The sequence below is a fragment of the Monopterus albus genome, unplaced genomic scaffold, assembly GCF_001952655.1.
Source record: "Monopterus albus unplaced genomic scaffold, M_albus_1.0 scaffold20.1, whole genome shotgun sequence".
Classification (NCBI taxonomy): domain Eukaryota; kingdom Metazoa; phylum Chordata; class Actinopteri; order Synbranchiformes; family Synbranchidae; genus Monopterus; species Monopterus albus.
The window spans coordinates 3,108,517-3,119,742 of NW_018127900.1; the positions used below are offsets into that span (position 1 = coordinate 3,108,517).

Genomic DNA, 11,226 nt, shown 5'->3' on the forward strand with positions numbered 1-11,226 from the left:
GAGATCTGTGTGGAGGAGTGGGCCAAAATCCCTGTTGCAGTGTGTGCAAACCTGGTCAAGAACTACAGGAAACGTTTGACCTCTGTAATTGCAAACAAAGGTTTCTGTACCAAATATTAACACTGATTTTGTCAGGTGTTCAAATACTTATGTTCAGCAGTGCAAGACAAATAAATTCTTTAAAAATCATACAATGTGATTTCCTGAAAAATGTTTTTGAATTCTGTCTCTGAGTGGGAATGCACCTACAATGTGAATTTCAGACCCCTCCATAATTTCTAAGTGGGGGAACCTTCAAAATCGCAGGGTGTTCAAATACTTCTGTTCCTCACTGTAACTAGAGGTAGTAGTTATAGAGGCTACACGTAGACTGCAAGACATGTTTATGCTTTGTTTCAACCACTTCATTTGTCCAGTAAAGACAGGACTTGCTAAAAGAAGACCAGTAATATTCAAGTCACAGAAGTCAAAAAATAAATACCTAATTGAAAAATAATCAGTTTCTTAGTATTTCTTGACAGATGTTTCTTATCTAATTAAGCTATTAGAAGTACAAATCCTGTTTTTTTATATATAATTCTGTATCAAAAAAATGAATGATACATACATTGAAAAAAATGTTGCTGAATGCACAACACTGCCACCTAGTGTTAGGACATTACACAACAAAACTCGAGTGACATCAGCCTAGAAATACACTTTATTAGGTACACTTGTACAATTGTATGCAGTTCAATGCAACACTTCCACCTTAACATCTGTTTGTGAAACTCAGTGTTTCAGTTCTGGTGAAATTGTCATAAATATTATTGAGGTCATAAAGGTGGTGTTATACTGGACTACATTATATTAGGAACACTTCTGAATATAATGTAGTCCAGTATAACACCACCTTTAACTATGACCTCAATAAGAAAGTGAATGAATACATTTGACAATTTCACCAAACACTGAAACATTTTCATAAACACAGATTGTACAGGTGAACCTAATAAAGTGGCCAGTGAGTGTATAATTCAGGTTTAATACCAGAAGGTTCATGGCACTGCAGTGCCATGTTAGTTAATAAAAATATTCTGAAACACTCATAACCTCTTCAGGTTAAAACTGCTTCTGCCGTGGCTGGAGTCCCGTATCCATGAAGGATGTGAAGAGCCCGCTACGCACAATGCCCTGGCCAAGATCTACATTGACAGCAACAACACACCTGAGCGCTTCCTGAAGGAGAACCCATTTTACGACAGTGCTGTGGTCGGACGCTACTGCGAGAAGAGAGACCCCCATCTGGCCTGTGTGGCTTATGAGAGAGGGCAGTGTGACCTGGACCTCATCAAAGTGTGTAGATCACATTGTGTAACATTTAGATGATCATTACCACTATTTTAATACAGATCAGTCTTTAATCACTTTATATCTTTTCTTCTCAGGTGTGCAATGAGAACTCGTTATTCAAGAGTGAGGCTCGATACCTGGTGCGACGGAAAGACCCAGAGCTTTGGGCGAACGTGCTAGAAGAAAACAATCCTTACAGAAGACAACTCATCGACCAGGTCTGGTTGTCTCCACCTCTACTGGCTGTGAATAAGTGGTATTTTTCAATGCTTGCTTTTGTCTTCTACCTTGTTTTTTCAATTGTATGTCATCTCAGGTGGTGCAGACAGCACTGTCAGAGACCCAAGACCCTGAGGAGGTGTCCATCACAGTCAAGGCCTTCATGACTGCAGACCTGCCCAATGAGCTGATTGAGCTGCTAGAGAAGATCGTACTTGATAACTCTGTCTTCAGTGAACACAGGTAAGACAGGCTTCTAGCTCGTGAGGCATTATAATAATTTAGCCACGTTCTTTATCTTTTTAACAATCTCTTTTTTCTGGTTGTTTTGCTAGAAACCTGCAGAACCTGCTGATTTTGACTGCCATCAAGGCAGACCGCACTCGAGTGATGGAGTACATTAACAGACTGGACAACTATGATGCTCCAGACATTGCTAATATTGCCATCAGCAACGAGCTGTTTGAAGAAGCGTTTGCGATTTTCAAGAAGTTTGATGTCAACACCTCCGCCATACAGGTAAACCAAATGTAATACTGCTCAAGCTGTACTAATCAGTATATTTTTATTTGATATTCAGTAGTATATGAATGTAGATATATGTAAAATGTAGTCCTAATTTATGCATCGGTTTTGTTTATATTCTAGCAGAAGTTGCGTCTTTTGTCATGGAACAGTATTGATTTTGGTCTGAGATAAATTAATTTGCAAATTTTTCAGTTTATCTCTTAATCACTGTTGAGTGAAATGATTAAACTTCTGCATATTGATATGAATAAATAGTAAATTAAAAGTGTTAAAAGTCACTTTTATTCCTAATGCTTTGCCTCATTGTCAGATTATGTAATATGCTCTCTCCTTTCTACATTACACTAGGTATTGATAGAGCACATAGGGAACTTGGATCGTGCCTATGAGTTTGCTGAGCGCTGTAATGAGCCCGCAGTCTGGAGCCAATTAGCCAGAGCTCAGCTGCATAGAGACCTGGTCAAGGAAGCCATTGACTCATATATTAAAGCCGCTGATCCATCAGCATACATGGAGGTTGTCAATGCAGCCAGCAAAAACAGTAAGTTTTGCTTTGCTGCATCACTCTGCTACACACAAGCGGTGATTGATCTAAGCTGGTCTTTAAGCTGTTTGTGTTTTGCAGATAACTGGGAAGACTTGGTTAAATTCCTCCAGATGGCTCGAAAGAAAGCAAGAGAGTCGTATGTGGAGACGGAGCTGATCTTTGCTCTGGCGAAGACGAACCGTCTTGCTGAGCTGGAAGAGTTTGTCAGTGGGCCCAACAACGCTCACATACAGCAGGTAAGAACAGCGTTACATCTGTAATTTTCTTTGCCAGGATGTTCAACTGCACATGTACCTGATAACCTCTCTTTCCTTCTCCAGGTGGGCGATAGATGCTATGAGGAGGGTATGTACGAAGCAGCCAAGCTCTTGTACAACAATGTGTCCAACTTTGCTCGCCTTGCATCAACACTAGTCCATCTTGGAGAGTACCAGGCAGCTGTAGACAGCGCCAGGAAAGCCAACAGCACACGGACATGGAAAGAGGTAACTTACACCATTTTCAGATGAATGCTCTCAAGTTGTAAACGTGGGAGTCTTTTCTGTCACTGTTTTCCATCCCACGTTATGTGAAATAGGTATTAGCCACAGAGGCACTGTTAGAGCCTCGTGGATGGTGTAGTTTTTTTTAAATGTTAGTAAACTTATCAGCCTAATATCTTTATGGTATGAAGATATATTCAAAATCTAATATAATCTAGTATTGTTGTAGATGCTCATTAGAATATGCACTGAATGATAAATTACAGTGGCTTCAAGAAGGTGCTCGACACATTTAATCCCTGTCTCTCTCTGTGCTGCCCTGCCATCATATTTACAGGGTACATGTGACAAAGTGCACCTCTGTAATGGAATTATTAGAAAATGCACAGACCCGTGACAACTAGTGGATCAGAAGCCAACCTGGATGTGGTGTAGGACATCGCCTGAATGTCGTTGTGCAGTAAATTTTCCTTTCTTCTCTGTAACTCTCCTCTCTTTCCTTCTGATCAACAGGTATGCTTTGCATGTGAGGATGGTGAGGAGGCAGATCTGTGGCCTCCACATAGTGATTCACGCTGATGAGCTGGAGGACCTGATCAGCTACTATCAGGACCGCGGATACTTTGAGGAGCTCATTGCTCTGCTGGAGGCCGCGCTGGGCCTGGAGCGGGCCCACATGGGCATGTTCACTGAGCTCGCCATCCTCTATTCTAAGTTCAAACCTCAGAAGATGAGGGAACACCTGGAGCTGTTCTGGTCCAGAGTAAACATTCCAAAGGTAGAGTATGTCTGTGCATTTCAAAACAATTCTACAACAATATCTTCATTTTAAGTAAAGCCAATGATGCATGAAATTTTGTATAATATGATGTCATGGGGTAGGACTGGATAAGTCTGACTTCTTCCTACTCCATTCAAACATGTAATAGGTGTAAGCAAACTGATTTTGGATTAGCATTGGTTGGATAGGTGTAATTATGTGTGTTGTTGTCATTTGTTCATTTGTTCTGTTCTGCATGTTTGAAAGAATAAATCAATCAATCAAAAGGACTATACATTCCTCCACCAAGTAGCAACTTTTGTTAACAACAACATTACCTATTAGGCTTCATATCTTTAAGATGAAGGCCTGGCCTGTAACAATGGTCTCCATTTGTGAATAAAAGCTGCTCTGGGTACCTTCTCTGCCATAGCTTGCTAGCTTTAACTAGCAACAGAGCATTAACATGTCTGCCTGCCTGGCCTTGTGGGAGATTCTTGGCTTGTGCAAGGACAGGGTGCATGTAAGTAGGAGGTAGGTTGACAGTCAGGTAGACCATTCAGTGGTTTTTGCTTGTGCTGAGTAAAATTATTAGTCAGGCAAAAGCCCTGCTGCTGCCAGAGATGACAGATTTTATGTTGTCAGTGCGGTAAATGTATTCATTGCCATCGGGATGAAAAGAAAATTTCAAGATCTGTAACGAGAAAGGCTTCTGAAAAGAATCGCCAACCCTACCTTTAAAAATACCTTGTCATCGAGGTGAAAAAAGACCTTGAAAGCTTGCTGAGTAGTCTTCGATATGATTTGTTACCTTGAATGTACTTGATTTAAAAAGTTAAGTGCCTAAAGATGCTATGCAGAGTATTTAAAAGCAAGTCACAGTAACATGATTTCTTTACTGACAAAACCATTAGTAAAGGAGCTGAAGGTTTTGTAGCCTCTGTCTTTCCAGGGTTTTGTTCTAGTTGAGTGTTTTTCTTACTTTGGCCGACTCTATTTTTTTGTTTTTGTGAATAAACATTACCTAATTATCTTTTAAAAGAGCCATCTGATGTCCCTCATTTATCCCAATTTTGAGCCCTTAAATTTTAACAGGCAAGATGTTGTCAGTCACAGTAAATACTCTTTGAATCCTAAATTTAACACTGAACCCTCAGTATGTTCTGTTTCCTGTGTTTTGGTTATCAGGTTCTTCGTGCAGCGGAGCAGTCTCACTTGTGGGCAGAGCTGGTTTTCCTTTACGATAAATACGAGGAGTATGACAACGCGATTATCACAATGATGTCTCATCCAACAGACGCATGGAAAGAAGGACTGTTTAAAGACATTATTACTAAGGTAAACACACATTTATGTTTATTTCATTTACAAACTTCTTTATTTTTATTTTTTGTGATTTTTATATGCATCATTTTTTGTCCTTAGGTTGCCAATGTGGAGTTGTACTACAAATCTCTTTACTTCTACTTGGAATACAAACCCCTCCTACTGAATGACCTGCTGACCATTCTCTCTCCACGGTTGGATCACAGCAGAGCTGTCGCCTTTTTTAGCAAGGTAATGAGATGGTACATACTTTTTGCATTATTCTTTAGCTTTACTACACAGTGACAAAAAATGGTTGACATGATATGTGCTGATTTTGCTCAACCAGGTGAACCAGCTGAAGTTGGTGAAGCCTTACCTGAGATCTGTCCAAAGTCATAACAACAAGTCTGTCAATGAAGCGCTCAACAACCTCCTGACAGAGGAGGAAGACTACCAGGTTTCTCATCCATTCACTTACCGATGTTCATTACAGCAAGTAGACAAAATAAACACTTGAGGAATAAGAGCTGAATCTCTGATGTGCCAGTAACTTGTTTATTTCGGCTTCTTCAGTCAATGTATTTTGAAAACTGTTTCACTTTGTACTGTATAAGAACTCTGGAGAAATGTGATGTGCTTCTGCAGTTAGGATACAGATGATTTTTTTTTTTTTTAAGAGTCTGCTGTTTCTTTTAGATCTAAGATGTAATTTATTTGTGTGTGTATTCCACAGGGTCTGAGAGCCTCCATTGATGCCTATGACAACTTCGACACCATTGGCCTGGCTCAGAGGTTAGAGAAACACGAACTGATTGAGTTCCGACGTATCGCTGCTTACCTGTACAAAGGCAACAATCGCTGGAGACAGAGTGTAGAGCTCTGCAAGAAGGACAAACTCTACAAGGTAAGAAAATAAGCTTCACGGGCAATATCTGGGAAACAGAAAATTCATATATATACTGTATGTACAGCAATGTTCATCACAAATGTCAAGTACCACCATGTTTCTATAGGTGGCACTGTTTGTTTATTGTTAGATAGATATCAAGTATGTTGAGATAGATGCATGGACCAGTTAGCATCAGGTGAAGAAGACTGGACGATAAAATGATTGCACCAAAAGCCATATCACCACTGATTGTATTTCTCCATCATTCCCAGGATGCCATGCTCTACGCTGCAGAGTCTAAGGATGCTGAGCTGGCAGAGACCCTGCTCCAGTGGTTCCTGGAGGAGGGCAGGAAGGAATGCTTTGCTGCTTGCCTGTTTGCCTCCTATGACCTGCTGCACCCCGATGTGGTGCTGGAGCTGGCCTGGAGGAACAACATCATGGACTTTGCCATGCCGTACTTCATTCAGGTCATGAGAGAGTACCTCACAAAGGTTAGTACTGAAAAGCAATATAAAGAGTTAATGCTTTTTATTGCTTTTTAGTTTCTGGTTTAAGGTAAAAGTAAGCTTAATTGTATATTTCTTTAAACAAGTTTAAAATTCAGTATTCTTACTGTATAAAAAAAAAACTGAACTAGTTTTATTTTCCTTAAAGGATAAGGCCAGTTATTTTTTTATATTAACAGTATTTTCAACACGACCGGACAATGAATTGCCTTTACTCATGGTTAACATCCATCAGTCCTGGATTAGCTTGTTCATCTGTGCTATAGACTCGTGTTGTTGATCAAAAATGATTAAAAACACATCCGTGAAACACAGTGCTGCACTGAGTGACATCTTTCTTCATTAGCAAACCGCAGACCCGAGTGTGTGGAGCTGGTGGACTGTAAACCAAGCTGAGAGCTTGTGAAAGATCTCTTTCATGCACAGTTGACCCTGACTTGTGTTAACTTTAGGACACTGTGGCCACCTGGAGCCTTTGGGGCAACATAGTGGGGTCTAGGGTTTCGTTACAAAAACATCGTGTCACCCAGTACAGCGGTGTGTGTCCCTCATTGTTTTTAATCACTTTTGAACAACGACTGAGATCTATCTCAAAGACGAACAAGCTAATCCAGGACTGACAGCTGACCGACATTAACCATGAGTAGAGACAATGCGCTGCTGAAAATGACCAGCCTTATCCTTCATTATTTCCTGTAGAAACCTGTCCTTATGTAAGAAGTATACAATAGGTCTGTAGCATCTCTGGAGATTTGGCATAAAAGAACATACTGATGATTTTAGTTTACACAGATGTGATGACGCACAATGGGCTTTCTTAAGCAATGATAAGTATTTACCAGTGAACTCTCTCTGGCCATCGTAATTTCCTAAAAGCTGTAGACATGTGAGGTCACTTGAGGTCGTCTCTTTGGGTTCTTTTCCAGGTTGATGAGTTTGCAGCGAAGGTGATGGTCTCTGGCCCTCTTTTTTTTCTCCTGTGTGTTCTGTCTGTCTGTTTCTTGTAACTTATCTCTTAGGTTTCTGACGTAGGAACCTAGCATGGACTGTTGACTGAGTATGGCCTAACTAGCTCTGGTCCTGGAGAACTGTAGTAGTGTGTGTGCAAGCTTTTGTTCCTCTTCAGCACCAACACAATGCATTTTTAATAAATTTTGAGGTTATCTACTGGAAGCACTTTCTAAATTATCCTCTGGGGGAGACTTATTGTTGTCTTTACTATGTGTTAATGAAGTCGAGAGCACCTAACTCTAAACACTGTGTTGATGGCTGGAGCCAAAGCTTGTGCACCACCTTGTGTTTTTAGGATCCTGACCTAACCTCCTACCTTCTAACTCCTCTCTCTTGGGGCTGCATCTAGAATCAAGTGGCATATTTTAATATTTTGACAGTTTCATGAGATTCATGTTATTGACAGTGATCTTTTCACCTGACCAGTGCTCCCCAAAAACCAGAAACGAAGACTGATGAAGAGAGCAAGTCGCCGCAGGCTTGTTAGATGCATAACTGTGTTTCTAACTTAAGGATAACAAGTTTTACTTTGAGGTATTTAGCTGATTGCAGGGATACAAACACTAACTTCAGAGGTTATGGAGTCCCTCTTTTTATGCATGGGGACGTTTCACTTTGTTTTGGCTAATCAGAGAACAGTGTTTTGTTCCATAACTCACTCATCAATCTAGTTGAGAAAGAATCGATCAGCCAGTCAATGCAGTACTTCAAGACTCCTTTTTACTTCAAAGTACTTGAGTATGTAAAAGATGACAGTGAGGTTGTACCTATATTGGTTTTATACTGATGCGTGCAGTATTTCAAATATGCATTTCAGAAATAATTTTTATCCACTAATATTTCTTAGTCATATAGAGAAAAGTGCTTTACACATTGCTTAATCTCTTCACTATTTTGTTCAGACTTTTAGTTCATTATTATTTCTTCGCACTTGTTCACTAGTAAATTGGTACTACAACCAACTCACTGTACTACTGTATGTCTGGCAGGGAGGAACTTAACCTGTGAGCCTCTAATATGTGGCTTGATTTAAAATACGCTGTGAAAATTTGTCAGGAAAAGTCTGCGTACAGTTGTGCATGGGATGCATGTGGAAGCTGTCATTATGAGACCGTTAACTGAGAATGGCTGGAAGTGTAGCGTTAGCATACAGGCATGTCGAGCTTCTTTGCTCAATAAAGAGTAATATTTCTTTAACCTTGTGTCCCACTACAGTTCTACTTTTAAAGAGTCAGTTTATACAAATCACAAATTTCCCAGTGGTATCTAGATATCATGTGGTTTGGTATCTATCACTGTCCCATCGGTGTGAATCTAATATTCAGAAATGACATCAAAAAACCAAAAGCGAACCCTTTCCACATAATGATCAGCCATAACATTATGACCACCTGCATAACATTGTGTACACAGGAGCCAATGCAGCAGGTGGTTGGTGCTCGTGTCTCTCTGCAGTTCACTGTGCATCTTCTGTGAATTGGTTTGCTTCCATAGTTCTACTATCAGGAAGAGATGTCGACCATTCAGTGAAAAACGTGTGAAAGGAGTGAAAACTGGATCGTTAGAACAAGTTTTTTTTATTTATTTATTTTTATTTAAGTTGGCTGCTTTCAACAGCCTCCCCACTCTAGGTGTGATATCACCCCTATAGCTGCTGAATGTTTCTCTTCATAGAGACCAATGTACATCTTTTTCTCATTTTCAACCATTTTAACAAAGATTTAAACAAAATGGAATCTTTTGAAAAGGATTTTATAAGTTGAATCTACAGTAGATCAGCCTCATCATCAGTGAGCCTTGGGCATCCATTGACTTGTTGCTGCCTCACTGTCTGTCCTTCCTTCGACACTGTTGGTAGGTACTAACCACTGCAAACTAGGAACACCCAACAAGACCTGGGAGATGCTCTGACCCTGTCGTCAGCCATCAGATTTATACACTTGCCTGTTTTTTTTTTTCCTGCTTCCAATACATCAACTTCAAGGACTGAATGTCCACTTGCTGCCTAATATATCTCACACACTGACAGGTGCCAACGTAACAAGATTGTTATTCACTTCACCTGTTAGTGGTCATAATGTTATGGCTGATCAGTGTATAATATTTAATAATTATTTTGTTATTCATCATATTCCACAGACCTTGTTGTCAACAGTTTATGCTGGAATCTGTTTTCTACTAAAATGGTTACACCTGTCAAAAACTGATAATGATTAACAGGGACACTGTATCTGGAAAGATATTTTGCTTATGAGTTTTTTTTGTGCTTTGAGCAGCATAGATGCCCCCCCCACGCTATTGCTTTGGGGTGATAATTGCTGTGGGACTCAGCAGTTGCTGTTTGCATGTTTCAATAACACTAGTGGTTATTTTGTTATTTGTGATTTGTTTGAACAGACCCTTTAGTTGTTGACTTAACATTTGTACTGGAAGCTGGTTTAGAAATTCTTACCAAAGCTGCATGGCATCCTCTCTTAGGTACACCTTAGCTGCACTTTTAATTACTCTGTGTACTTTCTTTCAGAAGTGGGTCTGATAATTCTGCTGTGTTGTCTACTCTTTATCAGTATTTATTTAATATGAAATGAAAACGTGTAGTGAAGCATTAAATATTAAATCAGAAACTGACATTTAAATAAAATGGGCATATCACTGCCAACACTACATTGTAGGTGTCTAGCAATAATCTTTTATGTACAATGTTTTCTTTTTTATTGAAAATACATTGTTTTATATTCATTTGACAAGGACACTTTTTGATATTTGCATTCAAAATATATTCTTGGATTTAAGTATAATCAGGCTGCAAAGCTGACAGGATATACCTACAATGTATATAACACTCTTTTATTGTGTACAATGAGTGAATGATATCTGATCTGAACCTCTTTTCTTTTTATTGCCCTCAGGTGGACAAACTGGAGGAGGCAGAAAGCCAAAGGAAAACTGAAGAGGAGGTGACGGAGCCTCAGCCGATTGTGTTCGGTAGGTTTACAGGCACTGTGCCACCCTCAGTGTTGTTGCACCATGGGAACTTTGAGAACTGTAACCTGGAGCTTCCCATGCTCATAATTTGGCAGACCTTGAAGAGCTGATGTGGTCGGTTCTGCTTTGCTTTTCTACTGTATTTCTCCCTGTGTTTACACGAGGGTGGGGCTGAGCTCCTCATACACAGAGCTGAGCAGAAAGCTTTGAGTCGGCAATCACATTGCTGATTAATCCTGGTGCTACAACCAGTAGCAATGCTTGTCCAGAAGCTGTTGAACAAGCAGAACACAAACCTGCATGACTTTGTTGTTCTAGCTTACTGTTTCATGTTTATATTAATTACAGTATATTTAAGGACTTGACTTGCATGCTAGAGTTTGTGGCGATCGGTTGATTTAAAATCTGGGTATTGCAGCCACTGATTAATTGTATTGGATTCAGAAAATTGCATTATTTAAACCTGTAATTAGAGTAATTGGTAACAGTTTCAGTCAGTGTTTAAGAAATAAGGACAAAGTGCTATGCAAACACATAGCAATGAAAACTTGGTTGTAAAAAGTTCACTTTTATGGGTCATGTAACATTGTGTGTTTTGTTTGTTTGTGTGATCAGGCCAGCAGCTTATGTTAACTGCCTCTCCTGCTCCAGTGGCT

General features: G+C 39.8%; 1 protein-coding gene across 1 annotated transcript in view; it reads left to right on the forward strand.

The window, feature by feature from the left end:
* The window catches only part of cltcl1 (clathrin, heavy chain-like 1), a 21,970-nt gene extending 13,914 nt beyond the window's left edge, over positions 1-8,056 (forward strand). Inside the window, 16 exon segments of the mRNA XM_020593672.1 lie at positions 1,101-1,335; positions 1,428-1,550; positions 1,649-1,794; positions 1,887-2,070; positions 2,428-2,620; positions 2,705-2,862; positions 2,947-3,111; positions 3,622-3,650; positions 3,652-3,886; positions 5,057-5,206; positions 5,294-5,425; positions 5,523-5,633; positions 5,910-6,080; positions 6,338-6,559; positions 7,501-7,527; positions 8,012-8,056. Coding sequence (XP_020449328.1) covers positions 1,101-1,335; positions 1,428-1,550; positions 1,649-1,794; positions 1,887-2,070; positions 2,428-2,620; positions 2,705-2,862; positions 2,947-3,111; positions 3,622-3,650; positions 3,652-3,886; positions 5,057-5,206; positions 5,294-5,425; positions 5,523-5,633; positions 5,910-6,080; positions 6,338-6,559; positions 7,501-7,527; positions 8,012-8,041 — 2,311 coding nt within the window. The 3' untranslated portion in view covers positions 8,042-8,056.
* Positions 8,057-11,226: the final 3,170 nt, after the last annotated feature.